General features: G+C 38.1%; 1 protein-coding gene across 1 annotated transcript in view; it reads left to right on the top strand.

The window, feature by feature from the left end:
• The window catches only part of LOC123507014 (eukaryotic translation initiation factor 4 gamma 3-like), a 65105-nt gene that overhangs the window by 15989 nt on the left and 24116 nt on the right, over positions 1–25000 (top strand). Inside the window, exons 4-8 of the mRNA XM_045259511.1 lie at positions 2502–2590; positions 3190–3276; positions 5900–5977; positions 21720–21891; positions 24261–24457. Coding sequence (XP_045115446.1) covers positions 2502–2590; positions 3190–3276; positions 5900–5977; positions 21720–21891; positions 24261–24457 — 623 coding nt within the window. The remainder of the gene's footprint in view (positions 1–2501; positions 2591–3189; positions 3277–5899; positions 5978–21719; positions 21892–24260; positions 24458–25000) is intronic.

Below are 25000 nucleotides of genomic sequence, written 5' to 3'. Positions count from 1 at the left end.
TTTTTCTGAAGAAGTAACGTTCTTTCACTGCCACAGTGTCACAGATGCGACTGACTGCTCACTCAGTCTCCTCGTTGACTGTTCAGTGGTTAAGTACAGGTGACTCGATTTGCGCGTGTTTGATTTACGCATTTTTGTTATAATGCGACTGAAAAAAAAATTATAATTGATTTAATTTGCACGATTGGTTTGCTTATACGTGATTTGGCCCAACCGCATTTTCAAACTGAGCACCAGACGCAATTTCAAACTGTGCGCCAGAGAGTTCCGCAGCTGGCCGATAGGTGGGAGCTCCGGGGCGGATCCAAGAAGCAAGTTGTTGTTTATGTTGGTACAGACAACCTTCGTAGCAACCTCCTGCTCACATACCAACCTTTGTAAAATAGCATCCACAAAGATTCGTTGCTGTTGGGGGATGGAGGTTGGTAGCTCGCATAAAAGTGCTCATTGGCTGCCAGGAGCTGGATCCAAGAAACTTTAACAACGTCAGAGCAACCTCCTGCCGCAAAATGGCATCCATGCCATAGTGAATTACTAATGAAATACTGTGATATTTCATTAGTAATTCACTCGCTCAGTGCCATGGAGTCAAGGTTATCCTCATGGCATGAGCATATATGAATACTAAGATATGATATCCATTATAGCAGGCAATAGAGGAGTGAAAACAAATATCGTGATGAAAGCAACACACTAGCAAATAGGGTCACAAGAAGAAGAAGCAGGCAAGTCGCCATGAGTCTTCGCCTCGTCTTTGGCCCATCTCATCTCTGCTTTATTTTTTGGTATTCCATGTAAGATTTCACTTTATGCAATACAAAACAATCCTTTCTTGGGGGCAAGGTTTGTAAAAAGCTAATAGAAATGTTGTTTTGTGAACGTAAATGCATATATAAGACAGTAACACCCCAACCTGAGAGCAATCTGATAGCAACCTAGTTACTGTCCCTCCAAGCATTCATGGTTGCCATTTCGCGGGAGGAGGTTGGTCTGACGTTAAAGTTTCTTGGATCCAGCTCCTGCTCTTCTCGTGCCTCATTTGCAGTCTGCCAGCACTGAGCACAGACGGAATCTCTTCAATCTGCCTATAATTTACCAAGATGGCCCCAAAATGGCCTTCATCTTCTTCTGCATTTGGGGTTATTTTTTATAAGTGGATTTTTGATAAAGTGGTAAAGCTCAGAGGAAGATGGTGACTGACTGTGGTGTGAGTGGTGAAGGCAGTGACACAGTGAGTGTTTTGTTTACGTATTCTTTGTTTTGTTGTTTTCTCTTATTACTTTTTGCTTTCTCTTATTATTTCTTGCTTTTCCCTTTATTTTAAATACACTTCTAGTATTTAGAATGGTAAATGATAAAAACATGTTAATTTAGCCAAATAAATAGAGTATTTTATACAAATTTTCTTGGACCACATCCTGCATCCCCCCTATTATCTATTGTTTCTTATGAGAATTACATGTTTGTATTATGCGAATTTTGATATACGTGATGCCTCTTGGAACGCATCTATCGCATAAATCGAGTTACCTGTACACGTATTGTACGTGAAAGCTACTTGTATTCTGGGCAGAATTGCACAAGTATAGGTGCTTTATGATCGTGCCTCTTTTATTACTATGTGTCCTGTAGAATCTTTATTTTATCCTGCTAAAGTAAATCAGTTACATTAATCAAAATAAAAATATGAACATGTGAATTATTAAGATATAAATTTGTAAGACCCTCTGGTGATCCTCAGAAATACCCTCGGGACCCTAATTTTAGTCACAAACCTGGGTTGGGAACAGCCGTGTTAATGCAGGGAGTAGGTTTTATTTGAATTGCTCACGTAGCAAATTCCCTCTATAATGAAACGTGCATTGGAATTGATTGGCCACTGATGGGTGTAGTTAGCATATAATAGGCTAAATAAAACACAATCTTTACATTGCATGGTCAGTCATACACACATCACAACACTATAACAACACTATAATGAAAGGAGATGCCAGGAGTAACACGGCAATACTTTCAAGCATTGATCAGTTACATAAAGCACTGTACTTTACTGTAATGTAAATAAGCCAGCAAACAAAATGATGATAGAATGCAAGTATATATTAAGGAGATAGGGGAGTCATGCACAGTTATCTTCCAATGCTTACAAACTTGTCCCTGTGCATCTGAATAATCATACATCACCATTCAGCAAGGATGTGTTAACAGGAAGGTGCACATTTTGAATTATGTATTTTGTTTGCCCTTGACAAAGTTGTGACATCAGATTTTTGCTCTCTTAAAAAAAAATGAAAAGTCTTTAATTTACACATCTCGTCATTAGTATCTTGCACATCGTATGCTCATGTAACAAGACCTCCCTCTACTGTACTGTCATTTCAGACACCTACAGACTTTTGAATCTTGACTTGGCTGTATGATATGTATGTGTATGTAGACACAGTATCTTAACTATTTGCATGATTTATATGTGACTAAATCATTGTATTTCATATTTGTAGGAGGGTCATTACCAGTGGCGTCCGCTCACAGCATGATGTACTCGTCAACAACACAAAATCAGCCGCAGCCTCCACAAGGAAATGCTCAGGTAATTTGCCATGAATTTAGACCAATTGAACATAGCTCTAATTTCATAAGAGGCTTTTATGACTTCAGTGTTGCATTTTACACTTCATTATTGTTGTTCTTTTCATATTCATATTATTGCTATCAATATCATCATGATCATTATAGACCTTGTAGTGGCAGAAGAATATTACTGTGCTTCTTTACTCCATTCTTAAACTATCACCAACACCCAAATAGACAAGTTAAAAGTGTTCTTATTGTTGTTTAAGTAGTGTCTTGGCAAGGAGTCAGGTAAAGATGGGAGGAACAACTTTGAGTCCTGCATGTATGTATTTATTGAAAAAAAAGGCAATTGTGTTATTATTAGGTATTTATTTATTTATTTGTTTGTTTATTTTATTCATTAGGTTGCACAAACATTTCTGATGCATATCCTACTGTAAGTAGGTGGAGAAATCAAAGATACACATAGATATAGCATACCATCCATATTTGTAAACATGCAGTACAAGTGTCAGTGGACGTGATGACAACATTTGTGAAAGGTTGTCTGTGATGCAGATTGGAATTGAGCAGTGTGTCAATATTTATGGTAATGGTCATTTTGTCTTCCTTCAGGGCACATACTTCCCTCATCCTGGAGGACCTAATCCCCCACCACACCAGCCACGACCGATGACCCTTACTCATTCACAACCTATACCAGTAAGTGTCAGGATCCTCAAACCACACTCTCTCTCTCTCTCTCTCTCTCTCTCTCTCTCTCTCTCTCTCTCTCTCTCTCTCTCTCTCTCTCTCTCTCTCTCTCTCTCTCTCTCTCTCTCTCTCTCTCTCTCTCTCTCTCTCTCTCTCTCGTCATAGAGTTCGTCCAAATTAGAGAGAATTTACAGTACATTTGCATTCCTAAGCATTCCATTATATCTTAGCCTCTACTACTGCCTAAGTGTTGTCAGCTCAAATGATAGTCACAAAAAATTGTTTTTTGATATATGTATATTGTCAGATTTTGGAACCAGATTTGAATATTGTCAGATATACTGCATAACTGACTGTTGCCCAGTGTGATGCTACAAGGATTGGTCCTGCTAGAGACCAAGACATTAGGTTCCTTGTCTTAGCTGCCTTCTTATGAGGAGATATCAGCCAAGTGTATCAGTTTGTGAGGGTCAATTAAATACAATCTTTCATCATATAGATAGCTGAGTGATTAGCTTCTAAAAGGCCTATAATTCTTATTCCTCTTGCCTTATTTACATGGTTACTGCCAGAAAAATTTTTTTAATATATATATATATATATATATATATATATATATATATATATATATATATATATATATATATATATATATATATATATATATATACACATACACACACACACACATTACATAACATTTAATATTGTATATTGTGGTGCACAAGTTTGGGCCACAAAAGTAGTTGAATTACTTTTGCTTAAATGTTCCTTAAAGTGCCTGAAATATCACACATTTATGAATATGACCTGAGAATAGATTTAGTTGTATACATTCTTTGTCAGTCTTCTGGAAAAGGGAAGGTGGCCATGGTGACAGCTTATTTTCCTGACTATATAGTGAAAACCCTCCGGCACTTATTTAGTCGCTTAATAAGTAGTATCTGTATCTATCACACTTAACATAGCTTTGTAGCTTTGTGTCAGGATCAGTGCAGTGAGCTGCATGGTATCTGTATGTAATTGGTATGATTGCCAGTCTTTATAAGTTATAGCTACTACATGGCTTCAGTAAGATTTCAATAATTGTAATCATCAGACTATTTATATTTAATTCATTGACCACTGTTGAAATACAAATGTGAGTAAATGAAAATTATGTTCAATAAATTTGTTTAAAAGTTACAAAAGTTACAGTTAAAGGGCACATTTAGCACCCAGTATGCGTATAGGAAGTGTCACCAATAGGGACTATGCAGCATATAGTAAGGACTCTATTAATGATATCTGTATGCCTGGCATAATGGTGATTGGGAACCCTCCCAACTCTCTGTCCAACCACTTGACTGTTTGATTTGATGATGTGCTGGAGAGGAAGTACATATCTATTGTAAGGTTACTCCCTCATATGTTTGTCATCTTATTATCTTAGCATTGTTATGAAGTAACTTTATAAGCAAAGAAAAAAATCAGTAAATAAATAGATTAGTGAGGGTAATTCTTTATGAGAGTGAGAAGCAAGATCAGCATTTTATCAGATTAAGAATTTTGCAAGTTAAAAGATTTACTCATTTGAGTATGTGTTAGAATTCACCAGAAAAAAGCAGGCACCTCCCAGAGATCGAACCCTCACATATCCCCCTTGACACACTCCCCTTCCATATGTGGCTCTCAAGGCCAGTCCAGGGAATGTGAATCATCCACTCTGGATTCCACTCACTGTGCCATGTTAGAGTAGGGAAATTCACCAGAAAAAGGCAGATACCACCCAGGGATTGAACCCAGAAAGGTTCACTTGCCAAGCAGATGTGCTAACTATTACACCACTGTCACTTCCTAGTGACAGTCCTCATGGTAAAGACAGGCAGACAAGCCTATTGGGTGCAAAGATGACAGACCAGCAAACATCATTGATGCAGAAATATCTGTATCTTGAAAAATGTTGCTGTAGGGGCAATTGCAGGGTCTTGGGGAATTTAAATTTGTCCTTGCATGGTGCATAGAAAATAAACTTGCAGTATTTTTCACCCATTACTGCTATTCCATTCTACTGTACCAGTGCCTGTCATATCTTAGGGATTTGATATGTTATGCATATACTTAAGCATCTTCTCATACTACTATTTTAAAAAGAAAAGTGAAAGTTGATCATTTGTGTCCTGTTGTCTTTGATGTTGAAGTTTTACCATTTCTCATAGTAGTTAGTATCTGTAAAAAAGAATAGAAAATCAAAATGTGATGACAGCAGGAAACAGGTATTGAAGCAGATACACTTTACAATTTTGTTTAACCATCACTTCTGTATTACACTCACACATTTAGAAAGGTTGTCCACCATAAGATGATGGCACATTGCTACTGATTGCAGATCCAGTAGTATCTCAATCAACTTACACTTCACTGTTGATTTTAATTTTGTTAGTATTAAGGGTTGATGTCATTTGATAACAAACAATTTTTTTTGTCTGGGAAAACAATTGTATGCATGTACCATTTTCTTATTGGACAAAATATTTGATGCACAGCAGTTTAACAAATACTTGAAGGTATGATATAAATAACTTTACTCAATTGTCTCTAATTTTTTTTTTTTTTTTTTTTTTTTTTTTTTTTTTTTCCCTCCCCTTTCCAGAACTTTTCTGTAGTGCCACCCAACATGGTACATTTTTATTCATCTACTGGTTCCAGCAACTTGATTTACCACGTGCCGGTAAGTGAGTTGATTGTTCCTACCCTTTTGCTTTACTTACTGCCTACTAATAATCAGAGAGAGAGAGAGAGATATGTTAATATAACAGGTGAGATGTAATGATATTTTTCACTTATTTTTCTAATGTGAAGAAGCTGTTTTATCATCGTTATAAGATTTATGATATTGGAACATGCTATGGGTACAAGATAAATAACACCATAAAATAAAAATGCTTTGCTAGGGTATTTATAAGAAGACAGGGACTAGGTAACTAAGAGGATTGTAGATACCCATATTGATATGTTATTACAGGTAGGAGCAGGTGACCATTCTTTTTTTACATTGTTCCCCTTTTAATATGGATTCCAGGAATGATTCTCTTTTTATACAAACAGCCTTTTATTTTAATCAAGGCATTTTCCTCAGTATAAGCAAAACTGCCAAAGATTATGTAACAAAGGACTAAATAGTATATATTTATATATCTAGCCAAAAGAAAAAGAAACGTTGAAGGGAACGAGCAAGACAAGGCACCCATATTTATGTGTCTGATCCATGTATTTAAAGTACATTATAGAAATTCCTGTTGCTTCTTGTTAAAAAAGTAATGTGTGATTGAATATTTCAGATAGCATTTTGAAATTGTGATTTATAAGTTATGGTAACACACCAAACTTTAATACCATTCCATTGTTTGTCCTTCATTTAGATGGTGCCTTGATACTCCTCCTTGCTTAGTTCATGGGTCGAAAATTCAACCTTTTCCTATTTTCAAATAGATATATATCTACAAAAAGCACCATCACGACTAGTCTTCCTAATAAGTACAGATAATATTTTACAATAAAAAAGTTTCAGATGAACCTTGTTGAACTCAGTGTATTTTGAAGTAACAAAAATTTTTCCAAAATCCTTAAAGATTCAAGATTTTCATCTCATCTTTGAAGAAGTAGTCATTGCATGACATACAGTCTATCCAGATGTGTTATGCATGAAATTGGAATTTGAAGCAGCAGTCTCTTTTCTCTTTCCTGTAAAGCATTGCTAAAATGGTTTCATTACACACACACACACACACACACACACACACACACACACACACACACACACACACACACACACACACACACACACACACACACACACACACACACACACACACACACACACACACACACACACACACACACACACACACACACACACACACACACACACACACACACACACACACACACACACACACACACACACACACACACACACACACACACACACACACACACACACACACACACACACACACACACACACACACACTGCAATTGATTGATTGCAAGCTTTTTGTACACACATTCTTATTTCCATTGAGGTCACAAAAAGGATTAGATGAATGTATAGGTTAATGGACGAGTCGAGCGTGCCAAGTAGAGCACACTGGAGCCAGGTCGAGCGTCAAAACAATGGTATGATTTAGGGAATTGTCCTTAGATGAGCAGTGTTAACATTCAGGGAGAAGTTTCTCTTAAACAACATAATCAAGGCTTATGTTTCCATGAATCATGACTGTTGTCTTATTCTTTCGAATGCACTAAAGTAGTACATCAAATAAAACTGTACTACCGTAAAGTAGTATATCAAATAAAGCTGTATTCATCCTCTATAAAATGGTGAAAACCCAAATGGAATGAAGAAATGGAATGAATGGAAAATAAAGTCTTAATTACAGAAAAACTTGAACCTGTTATATTAAATGGTTTATCCATATCAAGCCTGTCTGTCGATCTAATGTATTCAAACAACTGGCTCGATATTAAAGGTAATTAAGTTAACACAACTGCTGTTTGTAACTGATAACATTAATTATGCAATGTATAATGTATGAAATGTAAAGATGATGATAATTATGATTATGATTGTGTGTGTGTGTGTGTGTGTGTGTGTGTGTGTGTGTGTGTGTGTGTGTGTGTGTGTGTGTGTGTGTGTGTGTACGGTTGTCTGCTGGTCACCCAGCCAGTCTTCCCCATTACGGAGCGAGCTCAGAGCTCATAGACTGATTTTCGGGTAGGACTCAGACCACAACACACTCCACACACCGGGAAAGTGAGGCCACAACCCCTCGAGGTACATCCCATATCTATTTACTGCTAGGTGAACAGGGGCTACACATTAAGAGGCTTGCCCATTTGCCTCTCCGCCTCCGGGACTCGAACCCGGACCCTCTCGATTGTGAGTCGAGCGTGCTAACCACTAACACTGCTTGTGTGTGTGTGTGTGTGTGTGTATGTATGTATATATGTATGTATGTATGTATGTATTTATTTTCCTAGTTGTAGTTTTACAGGGCCTGGGCTTTATGCTCGTGTGGCCCGATCTCCATATCTACACTTATCCAATTTCTCTTTAAAACTATGCACACTCGTTGCTGACACCACTTCCTCACTCAAACTGTTCCAAGTCTCAACACATCTGTGCGGGAATTTATATTTTTTAACATCTCTCAGACATCTTCCCTTCCTCAGTTTCTTACTATGCAATCTTGTGCTTCTAATGTCATATTCTTCTCTCAGGATTAGTTTCTCATTATCTACTTGATCCATTCCGTTAATCAATTTATAAACTTGTATCAGATCCCCTCTCTCTCTTCTCTGTTCCAGGGTTGGTAGATCCATAGCTTTTAGTCTCTCCTCATATGTCATCCCTTTAAATTCTGGAACCATTCTTGTAGCCATGTGTGTGTGTGTGTGTGTGTGTATTTTACCTAGTTGTATTTACCTAGTTGTAGTTTTACAGGGCCTGGGCTTTATGCTCGTGTGGCCCCGTCTCCATGTGTGTGTGTGTGTGTGTGTGTGTGTGTGTGTGTGTGTGTGTGTGTGTGTGTGTGTATGTGTGTAATAATAATAATAATAATGATAATAAACAGTTTATTTAAACATAAGCAGCTTGGAAGCTGAAAATATATAATTTTACAGGGAGAAATATCCTAGTATTGCTTACTTAAAATTACATACTTAAAATTAAACACAAATGCAGTCAGTGTGTGTGTGTGTGTGTGTGTGTATTTACCTAGTTGTAGTTTTACAGGGCCTGGGCTTTATGCTCGTGTGGTCCCGTCTCCATATCTACACTTATCCAATTTTTCTTTAAAATTATGTACACTCTTTGCTGACACCACTTCCTCACTCAAACTGTTCCAAGTCTCAACACATCTTTGCGGGAAACTAAATTTTTTAACATCTCTCAGACATCGTCCCTTCCTTAGTTTCTTACTATGCGATCTTGTGCTTCTAAAGTCATATTCTTCTCTCAGGATCAGTTTCTCATTATCCACTTCATCCATTCCGTTAATCAATTTATAAACTTGTATCAGATCCCTCTCTCTTCTCTGCTCCAAGGTTGGTAGATCCATTGCCTTTAGTCTCTCCTCATATGCCATCCCTTTAAATTCTGGAACCATTCTTGTAGCCATTTTTTGTAGTCTCTAATTTTCTTATGTGTTTCTTTTTATGGGGAGTCCACACAACTCCTGCATATTCCAATCTAGGTCTTATTTTAGTACTTATCAATTTCTTCATCATTTCCTTGTCCATATAGTGAAATGCTACTCCAATATTCCTTAGCAAATTATACGTCTCTCTGAAAATTCTATCAATATGGCTTACCGGTTGATTATTTTCTTCCATTGTCACTCCCAAGTCCTTTTCCTTTTTTACTTTTTCTAGTTCTACTCCATCTCCCATCTTATAGATTCCCACTGGTCGTCTTTCACTTTTTCCCATTTCCATGACATGGCTTTTGTCCACATTGAATTCCATCTCCCATTTTTTGCTCCATTTCCAGATCTTGTTTAAGTCTTCCTGTAGTATTTCACAATCCTCTTTTTGTTTAATGACTCTGCACAGTTTCGCATCGTCCGCAAACAGATTTATGTAGCTGTTCACTCCCTCTGGCATGTCATTTATATATACGAGAAAAAGTATTGGTGCCAATACTGACCCCTGTGGCACTCCGCTGTCTACTGTTCTCCACTTGGACTTCATATCTTTAACTATCGTCCTTATTTCTCTCCCCCTTAAGTAATTCTTCATCCATCTCAATGTGCTTCCTTTTAAGCCACCCTTCTCCTCTAACTTCCATAGTAATCTTTCATGTGGCACTTTATCAAAAGCCTTTTTTAGATCTAAATAAATACAGTCAACCCATCCTCTCTCTCTTGTACTTTATCAACTATTCTAGAGTAGAAACTCAATAAATTTGTCACACATGACCGACCTTTTCTAAAACCAAATTGGCTATTTGATAATATTTTGTTGTCTTCAAGAAACTCAATCCATTGCTTCTTTATTACTTTTCACACATCTTGCATATTACACTAGTTAGTGATACCGGTCTGTAATTTAAAGGTTCTTCCTTCCTTCCGCTCTTATATATGGGAACCACCTCAGCTCTTTTCCACTCCACTGGCACTGTTCCATTTTCTATTGAGCATTTTATGATGTTGTATATTGGACTTGCTAGTTCTTCCCTACATTCTTTCAGTATTCTGCCTGAGACTTCATCCGGTCCCATTGCCTTTTCCTCATCCAATTCCGTCATCAACTTTTTATTTCAAGCTTGGTTACTTTAATCTCTTTCATATAGACAGTCTCTCTATTACCCTGTGGTCTTTCAAATTTGGATTCCTTAGTAAAGACCTCATGAAATTTACTATTTAACAGTTCTGCCATACTTTTGGGTCTTCCACCATTCCGTTTTCTCCTTTTAACCTTTCTATTGTTTCTTTTTGTCTTATTTTTCCATTTATGAATCTGTAGAACAATTTTGGTTGTTCCTTACATTTTTCGACAATGTCCTTTTCATAGTTCTTTTCTTCTTCCTTTCTCACCTTAGCATATTCATTTCTTGCTGTTTTGAAGTTTTCCTTATTTTCTGGATTTCTGTTTCTTCTCCACCTTTTCCATGCTCCATCTCGTTTCTCCTTTGCCCTAGCACATCTTGCATTAAACCAATCTTTCTTTCCTTCTTCTTTAGGTCTATATTTGAACATATTCCCTGACCCCAGTTTTGTATATTTCCAAAAATAAGTTATATTTCTCTTGAACCGTTAATGAGTTTTCCATCTCCTCCCAGTTTACGTTTTAAAATAGTTCTTGAGATTCTCAATATCAGCCTTTCTGTAATTTAATCGGTCTCCTTTGTATGATTCATCTCTATCTTCCTTTCCTTCTTCTATATCCATTTCTAATATTACATGGTCACTCTTTCCCAATGGGCACTTGTATCTTATATCATCGTTAATTGGTATATCCCTTGTAAAAACTAGGTCTAATCTTGCCGGCTCATCGTTTCCTCTGAATCTTGTGTTTTCCTTTACTCTTTGGACCATCAAATTATCTATCATTAGGTTCAGGAATCTATCTCCCAGGCATCTTCCCCATACCACTTTCATAATTTTCCCAGTCTACCTCCTTACAGTTGAAATCTCCTACCAATATCACTTTTCTCCTTTCCTTAATGATTCTTGTAAGACTCCTTATTGTGTCATCTATCATGTCTCTATATTCTTGGTTAGTCCATGAGTTTGTTTTGGTGGCACATATGTTCCAATGATTGTTAACTCCTTTTTGTTAATATTGTTAATTTGGCCAAAAAATGAAAAATTGGAAACTTGGTACTTTTCCTCTCTGGAAAAGCCATGGCGATTTACCACACATCTCTGCTTACCTGGTAATCTTTAAAGGGCCCCTTTCAATACCCAAGTGTGCATACCTTTTTCTTCTAGTCTTTGTTTTGCTTGTATTTATTTTTTTTTTTTGAGCTGTTTTATTTATTTTTCTGATGTACATAGTTTAGTATCAGGCAGTGAGGGTGAGGAAGACGCTACTCCTCAGTACCAATCAATACAGCCTTAAGTGCCCGTGCCATCAGCCTACCTGTTGATCTATTTTACACGTTTTTTCCAAATTGTGACAATCCTTCCATGATGTAACATCCTGAAACTATCTAAACAGCCACTACCAGCCTCCAAGCAGTTGTCATTATGTTACATATCTGAGTTTTACATATTGGAGTGAATTTTTTTTTTTTTTTTTTTTTTTTTTTTATACCATGTCTTTTCACGGAATTTATCTAAAGGATACTTTTTAGTACCTCCTATCTTAAAGCCCACCTGCTAGAAACCTTCCCAGTGAGGAAGCGAGTTATGTTTTGAAGATGTTCACAGTGCTTTTCTCGACTTTCAGTTTTCAGCATATACTGTTGAATAACTTTTCAGTAATTGGTCAATTTCAAAACTTTTGCAGCAAAATGATCAACAACCTCATCTTAACAAATGCCAGCATGATAATGCATGAACTCACTCAAATAAATTTACAACAGGCTTATAAACTCAAATTTTGATGAAAAAAAAGGTAACAATTTGGCGTGTAATGAAATTGTTATAACATAGGTTATGTGTATGCCGATGCTAACATTTATTTGTTGTTATGTATATTATATGTGGTTAAGAGGAAATTGCCACACTGTTATTAGTTTTGATTTTATAATGGTATTTTGAATTATTTTCTTATCGCCGAAAAAATATTTATTGCAAAAAAACTACGCCACATTTGTGTACCAAATTAACACTGAAGACGTACACCATAAACGTACACCTTGTGTATAAATATTATTGAATTCGGTGAAAAAATAGCAATGGGAGAGCCAAAAAACCGATATTGATATCGAGTCATCGAATTACCACCTTAATATGCATCTTAACATACAGTATTTCTGATTTTCCTTCCCCAAACTCCACTTGATTTACCACTATCTCTTTCCTTAACATCATCATGACTCCTCCTCCTCCTTTACCCACTCTGTCTCTCCTCCATATATTATACCTTTTATCTATGTCTATTTTTATTGCCTCATTTAACTTTGTTTCCACCAGGCATACAATATCTGGTTCTTCTTTCTTTATGTAATCTCTTAATTCTAATTTACTAGATAAAATCCCATCTATGTTTGTATACATCATTTTTAATCTCTTGTTCTTATCATTTTTAGTTAAACTTGCTCCATTCTTTTCTCTTCTTTCTCTTTTATATACTATTTCCTTATCCTGTCTCCTATAATTCTCCAAAAATATGCCTTCTTCTCCTCTGACCTTTTATTATTTTTTTCTCTTGCTTCTGCCACCAATTCACTGTCTCTTCCTTTCCTCCTCGTTTCTATTTTTCTTTATATATATATATATATATATATATATATATATATATATATATATATATATATATATATATATATATATATATATATATATATATATATTATATATATATATATTTGCAACCTTCTGTTTCTCTGAGTTTTGTTTTTTTACATAGTACTTCTTCTGCTGCTGCTTGTGATTTTAGTAATGTGTGTGTGTGTGTGTGTGTGTGTGTGTGTGTGTGTGTGTGTGTGTGTGTGTGTGTGTGTATTTACTTAGTTGTAGTTTTACAGGGCCTGGGCTTTATGCTCGTGTGGTCCCGTCTCCATATGTGTGTGTGTGTTTGTGTGTGTGTGTGTGTGTGTGTGTGTGTGTGTGTGTGTGTGTGTGTGTGTGTGTGTGTGTGTGTGTGTGTATTTTTTAGCTAGTTGTATTTTACCGAGTTGTAGTTTTACAGGGTCTGGGCTTTATGCTCATGTGGCCCTGTCTCCATACCTACACATATCCAATCTTACTTTAAAAGTATGCACACTTGTTGCAGACACTACTTCTTCATTCAAACTGTTCCATGTCTCAATACATCTTTGCGGGAAACTATACTTTTTAATATCTCTTACACATCTTCCCTTCCTCAGCTTCTTACTATGCAATCTTGTGCTTCGACTGGCATATTCTTCTCTCAGGATCAGATACTCATTGTCCACTTGGTCCATTCCATTTATCAATTTATAAACTTGTATGAGATCCCCTCTCTCCCTTCTCTGCTCCAATGTTGGAAGATCCATAGCCTTTAGTCTCTCCTCATATGTCATCCCTTCAAGTTCTGGGACCATTCTTGTAGCCATTTTTTGTAGTCTCTCCAGCTTCCTTATGTGTTTCTTTATGTGAGGGGTCCACACTACTCCTGCATATTCCAATCTGGGTCTTATTATAGTACTTATCAGTTTCTTCATCATTTCTTTGGCCATGTGGTGAAATGCTATTCCAATATTCCTTAGCAAATTGTAAGTCTCTGAAAATTCTATCAATATGGCTTACCGGTTGATTGTTTTCTTCCATCGTCACTCCTAAGTCCTTTTCCTTTTTTACTTTCTCCAGTTCTACTCCATCTCCCATCTTATAGATTCCCACTGGTCATCTTCCACTCTTTCCCATTTCCATGACATGGTTTTTGTCCACATTGAATTCCATCTCCCACTTTTTACTCCATTCCCAGATCTTATTTAGGTCTTCTTGCAGTATTTCACAATCTTTTTGCTTTATAACTCTGCAGAGTTTCGCATCGTCTGCAAACAGATTTATGTAGCTCTTCACTCCTTCTGGCATGTCATTTATATAAATGAGAAAAAGTATTGGCACCAATACTGACCCCTGTGGCACTCCGCTTTCTACTACTCTCCACTTGGACTTCATATCTTTGACTACCGTCCTTATTTCTCTGCCCCTCAAATAATTTTCCATCCATCTCAATATGTTTCCTTTTAAACCACCCTTCTCTTCTAATTTCCACAGTAACCTTGCTTGTGGCTCTTTATCAAATGCCTTTTTTAAATCCAAGTAAATACAATCAACCCATCCCTCTCTCTCTTTTACCCTGTCAACTATTTTAGAGTAGAAGCTCAGTAAATTTGTTACACACGACCGACCTTTTCTAAAGCCAAATTGGCTATTTGATAGTAATTTGTTGTCGTCAAAGAACTCGATGTGTTTGTGTGTGTGTGTGTAATTCACCTCGGTCGCCTGCTGGTCACCCAGCCAGTCTTCCCCATTACGGAGCGAGCTCAGAGCTCATAGACCGATCTTCGGGTAGGACTGAGACCACAACACACTCCACACACCGGGAAATCGAGGCCACAACCCCTCGAGTTACATCCCGTACCTATTTACTGCTAGGTGAACAGGGGCCACACAATAAGAGGCTTGCCCATTTGCCTCACCGCACCGGGACTCGAACTTGGCTCTCTCGATTGTGAGTCGAGCATGCTAACCACTACACTACGCAGTGTGTGTGTGTGTGTGTGTTTCACTGTTTGATCTGCTGCAGTCTCTGACGATAGAGCCAGACGTTACCCTACGGAGCAAGCTCAGAGCTCATTATTTCCGATCTTTGGATAGGTCTGAGACCAGGCACACACCATACACTGGGACAACAAGGTCACAACTCCTTGATTTACATCCCGTACCTACTCACTGCTAGGTGAACAAGGGCTACACGTGAAAGGAGACACACCCAAATATCTCCACCCGGCCGGGGAATCGAACACCGTTCCTCTGGCTTGTGAAACCAGCGCTCTAACCACTGAGCTACCCTGTGTGTTTCACTGTTTGATCTGCTGCAGTCTCTGACGAGACAGCCAGACGTTACCCTATGGAACGAGCTCAGAGCTCATTATTTCCGATCTTCGGATAGGCCTGAGACCAGGCACACACCACACACCGGAACAACAAGGTCACAACTCCTCGATTTACATCCCGTACCTACTCAGTGCTAGGTGAACAGGGGCTACACGTGAAAGGAGACACACCCAAATATCTCGACCCGGCCGGGGAATCGAACTCCGGTCCTCTGGCTTGTGAAGCCAGCGCTCTAACCACTGAGCTACCGGGTGTGTGTGTGTAATTCACTGTTTGATCTGCTGCAGTCTGACGAGACAGCCAGACGTTACACTACGGAACGAGCTCAGAGCTCATTATTTCCGATCTTGGGATAGGTCTGAGACCAGGCACACAACACACGTGTGTGTGTGTGTGTGTGTCGTTCTTCCATATATCTGTCCAGGTACCCCCAACGTACTACTTACAGTGCATTCTGAACAAGTGACTTGGAGTTATTGAGGGTGAATGGAGGTAGATAGTAAGAGAGCAGGTATCAGTGATAAACTTTGCAGCTACAGCTTAAACGCACTGTTCTATCCATTAGCCTCACCTAGAAATATTGGTTCAGAAGCCCCCCTCCTCTCTCTCTCTCTCTCTCTCTCTCTCTCTCTCTCTCTCTCTCTCTCTCTCTCTCTCTCTCTCTCTCTCTCTCTCAGATACTTGGATAATACAGTCGCAAGAAAGGAAACAATGTCGTAGGTATATGTACAGTACATATGTAGTCTATGTATGTGTGTATGTTTGAAGAGAGAGAGAGAGAGAGAGAGAGAAGCCCTGACTGTGACCTGATGCTGGGTCAGGTCAGGACGCCAGTGTTGCCGGAATGTTTTATATCGACTAGGAAATTAGAGATCAATCAGTTGTTAAGATTTTAACTACATTTTTGTGCAGCGTTGATATATCGCAATAATAAGAAAGATTGAGTTCTAAACAAAATACCTCATGATAAACCAGAGATGGGGAAAGGTACTGGCGTGGAAAGACCCCGGCAGACCACGGTAGGAGGGAGGGCTCACGAGGTGCGGAGGTGACAGGAAACGGATTTCTGCATTGGTGTTGTATATATTTGGCTTCTGAAGTTACTGCGATTATTGTATATACCATTATTATTATTATTTTATTGCTCAACCCGTTTCTGCTCTCAGAATAAGTCATATATTTAAATGTGAAGGAATGGTAATGGTTGGAAAGTGAATTGAAGTTGGCGCGTAGTGACGGAGTAGTCACGTGGGCGGCGGTGGCGGCGCCTTGCGGCGGCCTGAGAAGCGAGCTGCTGCCACATGTGCACCGCCGCTCATGGTGTATGCTCCTGCATAGCCCGCGCTAACATTATCTCCACGTGTTTCTGCCTTGACTGCCATACGCCCACATCGTCTCGTTTATCGTCAAGTATTAACTAGTGTTTTGTGGTGTGAGTGTGTGTGGCGAGGAGAGAAGATTGTGGAGGAGTGAGTCGCGGCGCTGGCTGCTGCTGGGGAGGAAGAATCTACGTGAGGCGTATTGTGAAAGTGTTGTGGTGGTCCTGGCTCGCAGTCATGTGTTAGTGTACACAAACATATGGCCCAGCGGTGGAGTGACTTTCTGCCTACTTCACCCTCGTGCGTCCAGCGTCAGGTCCAGCTGTGTCTCGCCAGCTGAGTTATGTTCCCGAACGGCTATCCTAGCCAGTACCCGCCGGCGGCACCCATGCCCAACGGCGGCGGCTACTATGTGGTGAGTACCTCCTCAGGGTGCAGGGCCTCGTGTTCAGGTGTGTTCCCCCGGAGGAAGGTATTGCATCTCCTTAGGGGCCGGCGTGTGCTGGGCTGAAGTGGCCATGGCGGGGCTCGCCTGCCTGACACGACTAGGGTAGGAAACAATAACTTCTACCTCACCTAGTGACACAGAGGCCTCGACATATTGGTTAGGAAAACAAACAAAAACATACAGAAATTAGGGATATATTAGCAGTAAAGATTAATAGTAAGGTATAACAAACCTAGGAACCAATACTTGAGATGGAAGGGGAAAGCTGACTTGCATTGAATAGCGTTCTCAAGGACGTCCAGGTAGGAATGCTGACGAGTGGAAACTTGACGAAAGTTCATACCACTTTCAGCGCATTTAATTATTGCTGTCGCCTTTGAAATGAATTTTAACATGATGAAACTTTGAACGTAAGATATTGGTATATATATAGTTATGGCACCAGCTGTTCTGCATAGATGAAGGAACGCTTCTGTGTACGGCCATAGCAGGTCGTCATGGCACATTTATGCAGTCATTAAGGAGGATTCTTACATGTTTTTGATGAACAGGTTGAATTGGTTAAGTGTGACAACATATAGCAGAGTTTACATACTTATGATATCATTATTATGTTAGCCATTAGTGACGCCATGTAAATTTGGAATTTATTTAGAATAGGTTGCAGACATCTTAAACTGCACATTATATTTTGATTCTCTCTCTCTCTCTCTCTCTCTCTCTCTCTCTCTCTCTCTCTCTCTCTCTCTCTCTCTCTCTCTCTCTCTCTCTCACACACACACACACACAGCCCAGGAGTTCCCTTGCTCAGTCTGGCAGGGCATTCATTATCCTCATGTTTGCATTATTTATTTGAATTTATAATGTTATGATAGATGATTATTTTGTTATTGTTACTATTAAAGATAGACTTAGTTGCTGAAGTAGGAAAAGGTAATGGGAATTCTTAACACAAATGTACTATTCATTGTACCCAACTACTCATTCTACATATATATATGACAATAGTTTATGTTCTTAATAGCTTTATATAGATAGAATAGTTATTTTGGTATGAACGAGTTCATAAGTGCAATGTGGTTTGTTTGTAGGTATACATCCTGAAGTATTTAACTAGTTTTCAAAAGAAGGGAAAAATCTGCCCATTTCACCACAATTAGATCTGATCAAACCCCTGTAGATAAACTACAGTTGACTGTAAATGGTCACACACACACACACACACACACACACACACACACACACACACACACACACACACACACACACACACACACACACACACACACACACACACACACACACAAGGTGGTGAGTGTGGGATTGGGCAGACATCCAGGCGAAGGTTTGAGTCCCACCACTTACCACTTTGAAACTATGCCATTTATCGAGTGGGTTAAGTTACCTACATGTCACCATGATACTCAGGTTTTAGGTGGTTACACCAAAGATGTGCTTGGGTGGTGATATGGCCCCTAATATGGGTACACTAAATAAAATTGCCTGCACCACTAATGGGCAGAAGCTTAACAGTGCTTCCCACATATACTCTTCAAGTATGCCTACATGTGCTATAAGCCATAACGTTAAAAGGAATAAATAAAAAGAAGTAATACTAATAAATAAATAAACTGATTAGTGTAATGGGGAGCACACTCGGCCCACAACCAGGAAGGCCCAGTTTTTTAGTCCTAGGAGTAGTGAGGTAAATGGGCTAGCCTCTTAATTTGTAGCCCCCTGTTCACCTAGCAGCAAATAGGAATGGGATGAAACTCGAGGGGTTGTGACCGCTGTCCCAGTGTCTGGTGTAGTATCAGTCTTACCCAAAGATCAGTCAGTATGAGCTCTGACCTCTTTCTTTACGGAAAAGGCTGGCTGGGTGACCAGGAGGCATCTGTGGTGAATAACACACACACACACACACAGTTAACAGTTTAGAGTAGTAGTAGATTCGAATTCCATCACATACCACTTTGAAGCTGTGCCATTTGTCGAGTGGTTTAAAGTCACCTACATGTCACATGATACCCAGGTTCTAGGTGGTTACACCAAAGATGCACTTGGGTGTTGATATAGGCCCTAATATGGGTACCAATAATGGGCAGAAGCCAAACAGCGCTTCCCACATATAGGTACTCTTCAGGTATGCCTACAGGTGCTATAAGCCATAACGTAAAAATAAAGAAAGAAAGAAAAAGTGAAAAAAAAATAAAGTATGATGTTACCATTTATATTAGAAGTGATAACTAGGCCCTTATAGGGCCTCGCACACACTTTAACCCCTTACATTACCAACTCTTAATTTGTGATGGTGATACTCATGTACACCATTAGTAAAGGAGTTAAATGATTGAAGAAATACCTTCGCTATTGAATATGCCCCCCAAAAAAGTATTATGAGTAATGGAGAGAAATATTTTGACTGCAATGTGGAATATCAAAAAAGGAAAGAGGGAGACCTGCAGTGGTAATCTTTTTAAGGAGTGATAATGGGAGGCAGTGTGTGACATCACAAATCACAAAAATATAATGTCAATTTTACAAGGTCCTTTTAACACCATATGCTTGATTCAAGAACATTGTAAGAATCTGATTTATTTTAATGTTGAGATGTTCGCTTACATTTTGCAGTGCCTTGCAGTTTGAGTTGGAGTGATGACCATTTATTTTAGTTATTTTCAATACCATCAAGCTATGGGAGAAAGTAGTGTGTGGAGATGTACAATGGTAATGTATGCCACCAATACATTATCACTAGGATTTATTCATCAAGAAAGGTTACATACATGCTTGCATGTGTCAACCTTATTCACCCAATGGCTGCTTGCCAGAGTACAGTCTCAACCAGTCATCCCTGCATATACCTAGGTCTTAGAGGTCCCTCATGAAAGCTTGATTCCAAGTCCTCTTAGGTTCCTTCTTATTAATTGTAATTCAAGTGGCTGGCTGATACAGTTCTCATTATTTTAATGAAAATATGGTTCATAGGGTTTGCTTATTTGCTTCTAGTTCTTAGCTCAATTATTTATTTATTTTGTTTATTTTATTTATTTTATTTTTTTATTAATTCTTATTCTTCATATTTTTTGTTATTTTTATTATTATTATTATTATTTATTTATTTATTTATTTTCTTTTTTTTATTTATTTATTATTATTATTATTATTTTATTTTATTTTTTTCTGAACCAATCAAGAAAGAGCTTGTGTAGCTCAGACTTACACAGGAAGTGAGAGTTGCTGCAGTATACTCTTGTGGTGGGTATTTGCTGCCAGGCTCATTTTAACTTGGCCACAGCCACTATGACTCGCTTTACCACCTGTACCATTGCTTGGCATAGTGCCATTCACCATTTACATCAGGAGTGACCTAATATTATGGGGGATGATGGATGGAAACAGGAATGGGAGTGCCTCAGTCACACCATGTCCATGTTTGCCACCATTGTATAGGTAATAATTATGTTACTTAAGTTTTAAAGAAGGCTTTTCAGACATTTAACTAATACGATAATGTTGGATTTGATTATGTTTATTGATAGTATAAAAATTGCTTCCCAAAGTTACATTCTAGTCAATGAAAATTTAAGAAGTGGTAATTTGAAAGTACTAACTGACTGTGCACTGTGGCAAGTCATTTAAGGTTCTTTGGTTGCTAATTTTACTATATTCTAAGAGATTATTAAGAAAAAAAAGCAGTGAACCAGAAGATTGGAAGTCCTTTTCTTGGTACTATGTACTTGTTGAAGTGGTGGTGTCAGAAGATGTGAGCTTAATGTTACTGCTTATTTTAGATAGAAGTGAATGTACAGTGTCCTTTGAGAGGCATGTTCCTTGTTTGACTTTTTCAGCCAGTCATTTCATAGTACTTAAGAATAATCTTAACTTTATTGAAGATAATCATATGATGATTACTTATAAAGTAAGTTATACAATTTTGGGGGATAGGGAAGGGAAGTGTATGGTATGTGTAAAAGAAATTGTACTTAAACTATTTATTTGTTTGATTTTGTGATTTTTTTTCCTCAGTTGTCATCACAAACATGCAGAAGCTGTAGTTGTATATATAATATATTAATTCTAAACTCTTTGAATATGCTGTCAGACTCATAAGAGTATTTGTAATGTCTGTTCTGTTCCATTTACTTTACAGGTACATGAAGTAAATAATTGTCATTCCTTAAACTATTTATCAATTGAAATAACTTGACTTCATTTTCTTCATTAACTACAAATATGCTTGTGATAGTGTATTGGAACATTTGAAAAACTTATATCCCCATTTTCTTGATTAGTGATACCAATTTTTTTGGAAATTAATGCAGAGTTAATTTTCCCTCACTGTTTCAGGCCTCTATGTGACAATTTTTAGTGAACAATTTTATTCATTATATTGATTTAACAAACTTATTGAAAGCAATTTTGTTTATTGGATTGCTCCTACAGTTTCAGCCTGTGGCTCGCCAGCCCACCCCACACACACAACCGGGGCAGTATCACCCAACCCCCTTAGCCCCAGGTCATCCGCCGCCGCCGTATCAGACGGTACATTACCAAACAAATCAGGGAGGTAAGCACGAAGCGCCCACCACCATCCAGTACCGGCAGCCTCAAGGAGGTAAGCTTCATTGTGCTTTTATGTTTGCGCCTTCTCTCTCTCTCTCTCTCTCTCTCTCTCTCTCTCTCTCTCTCTCTCTCTCTCTCTCTCTCTCTCTCTCTCTCTCTCTCTCTCTCTCTCTCTCTCTCTTCCCCATGTTTTCAGTTTGCATTTCATCTTTCATCAATCTCTTAATCTTCTGTCATCTTGTCTCATCAGTCATCCTTCACTCATTTCTTTCAAAAAGATCAGGACAGCATGGCCTTGGCGCTTGGTAATGCAGTAAGTCCTTGATTTATGTTGCTAAACATTGATATCTACAAGCTACTGAAATATCTCCCAGCACTTAAGCTCCCTCAAACTGGCTGGGGATTTCATTGACAATGGTTTAGTTTGGTTTACCTGATTTGTTCGTATGAGTTGAGGATTCACTGTACCTCAAAACAAAGTCTTAAGGGGACCGTCTGGTGGCCATGGTATCGAAAAACATTGAAAATCCCCAAAACACCACCAGAGCATCCCCAGTCATATGGCAACATAGTGATGGAGTATTTTGGGGAAATACGCTAAAATACGTGGGGTATTTAAACTTTAAAGGGTCCCTGCCACGCCCACAGCAGTACGGGGCTTCCTCCCTCCCCACTCTCTGTACCATAAATGATGATAATAAGCACGGAAAAAGCCATGAAAAGTAAGGAAAGGTGGGCGCTAGCAACTCAGTACTATGGCATACACAGGAACACACCGGCTCTCCCCTTCCATCTCAGTGTCCATGTGACTGCGATGGGAGGAGGATGTATTTGAGTATCTTGCCCATTATTTCACACCTTGCAAACCACAATCCAGCCTATTGTACCTGCCTTTTTTTTGCCTTGCAATGTCTAAACAAAGGGTAGAAGTGGAAATTGCAAGTTGCACCGACCATGCATGGATGGGAGACACTCGCCTTCGAGCAACTAATAATACAATCATTGTAGGGGTGGCCAGGTGCCATATGAGTCTTACAGAATATTCTAAACATGCCTAAAAAACATATATGATGCACATGGTGGTGTATGAGCATGAAATATCCAACCCAAATAGATGTACAGGGTCATAGAGGACAAAAATGACATCTTGGGTTTTTTTCCCTTTTTCTCAGTTTCCACTTTTTATCATTCAAATCGTATCTTCTCCCACATTTCTCAATGGATTTAAGTGCTGCAATGTAATTTTATATAAAAAAAATAAATAAAAAAATCATAATGGCCACTAAGATAAACAAATCTGAATTCTATGAGAGGGAGATTTTTGTTATACCACATATTTCATCCGTACCGGCAAAATTGAAATCTGTCCTCTGGTGACAAAGTTTTATAGGAATATATATATATATATATATATATATATATATATATATATATATATATATATATATATATATTTTTTTTTTTTTTTTTTTTTTTTTTTTTTCTCCTTCCTTCCTCCCATGCAGTTATTTATGGGTCGATTTGCTTGTAACTACTAAATTAACATCGTGTAATAGCCATCTATCAGCAAAAAAATTTACCTACGTACCTCTTTATTTTCGATTTTTCAAAAACCTCACCGGACGGTCCCCTTAAAAGTTCTTTGATTTAAAAACTTTTGTAATTGCATTTTAAAACTTTATATGCTGTTGAGATTCTTAGCTGCAGTGCTTGAATGTTATATGATATTAAGGCAGCATATTCACTTACCTATGCTTTTAGATTGCTCATTTTAGAGCCTTGTACGAGAAAAAAGGGAGTGCTGGTATTTACTAATCTAAGTTGAAATGCGAGTTCTGTATCCTGGTTTACATGATGGAAATTGAATTAAGCAACAAGCATTGTTAAGCAAGCGGTGTTGTTGATGTAGTGGGAGGAGGAGAGGTGGGTTTATTGGAGTAAGTGAAATGGATTTAGAGACTAATTGTGTAGTTTCCTCTAGAAACATGTTTTCTTTGTACCGGAAAGGGAGACTGTCATGTGTGATTATTTATGGAAGTGTTGAAGAGCATTGTATCAATATCAATGTTGAAGCATGTTGAATGAAGCAGGAGTGTCATGTATAATGTTTTTCTAAGAGATTTAGAAGCAGGCTTGGAGTAAAGTGCATTTAGTGTGTTGGATAATGATGAGCAGATTTCTTTGGTTTAGTTGTATTGAGAGATGGGATGATGCGTTTTGAACAGTAGACTTGTTAAGTTTAAAGTAGAATGTCATTAGATTGGCCCGAGAAAATTTAGATAGGTTCAAAGGCCTAGGGATGACAATGAAAGTGCACAAAACTGATTTTATTTAATCTTTCAGAGCGAACCTGTAGTTTTACATTTTTGTGTACTAATATTCAATTTCTTCTATTCATTCTATTTATTTTTATCCTTTCAGTCTATTATCCTCCTGCTTCACAACCCCAGTTGAAGCCCACCATGAATCAGGCACCACAGAGGGAGAAAAAGCCACTTGCCATCTTGGACCCCAACACTGGAAAAAATATCCTGGATGACATTAACAATGAAAAACCAGACAAGACCCCAACGCCACCCCAATCTTCAGAATCGAGTGCGCGAAACACTCCTGCTCCAGTAAGTATGTAGTTTTATCAATGAGAAGATCTTTGTCATTCATCTTATGAATCTGGCCTGAAGATCATTTTGCGAATCTTCAATATTTTCTTTCTGTAAAAGATTTTGCATTACCACATGAATAATACCAGATAAACATCTTCTGGCACCTATTAAATTATTTCCCCAATTGTTTTGAGTTTTACCCACATTCTTATAAATAATTCTTCTTTATGTTCTTCCACAACTCTCATCCTCATCTTTCATCTCTGCAGTCCATGGCTTTCTATCCATATTGTTTGCACTGCTTTCCCCATTTACTTTTTTTCTTTCTCACTAGGTCTTTAGTAGCGTATTTCCACTGCCCATAGTTTAATTCATATTCTTAGTTCAGTTGGCATATTTTTTCAAGTAGCTTATCACTATTGAACAAAATTATTATTGCATTCATGTTTCTCTCTCTCTCTCTCTCTCTCTCTCTCTCTCTCTCTCTCTCTCTCTCTCTCTCTCTCTCTCTCTCTCTCTCTCTCTCTCTCTCTCTCTCTCTCATTTTACCATTCATCA

The sequence above is a fragment of the Portunus trituberculatus genome, chromosome 21 (assembly GCF_017591435.1).
Source record: "Portunus trituberculatus isolate SZX2019 chromosome 21, ASM1759143v1, whole genome shotgun sequence".
Classification (NCBI taxonomy): Eukaryota; Metazoa; Arthropoda; class Malacostraca; order Decapoda; family Portunidae; genus Portunus; species Portunus trituberculatus.
This window is presented reverse-complemented; position numbering and strand designations above follow the sequence as displayed.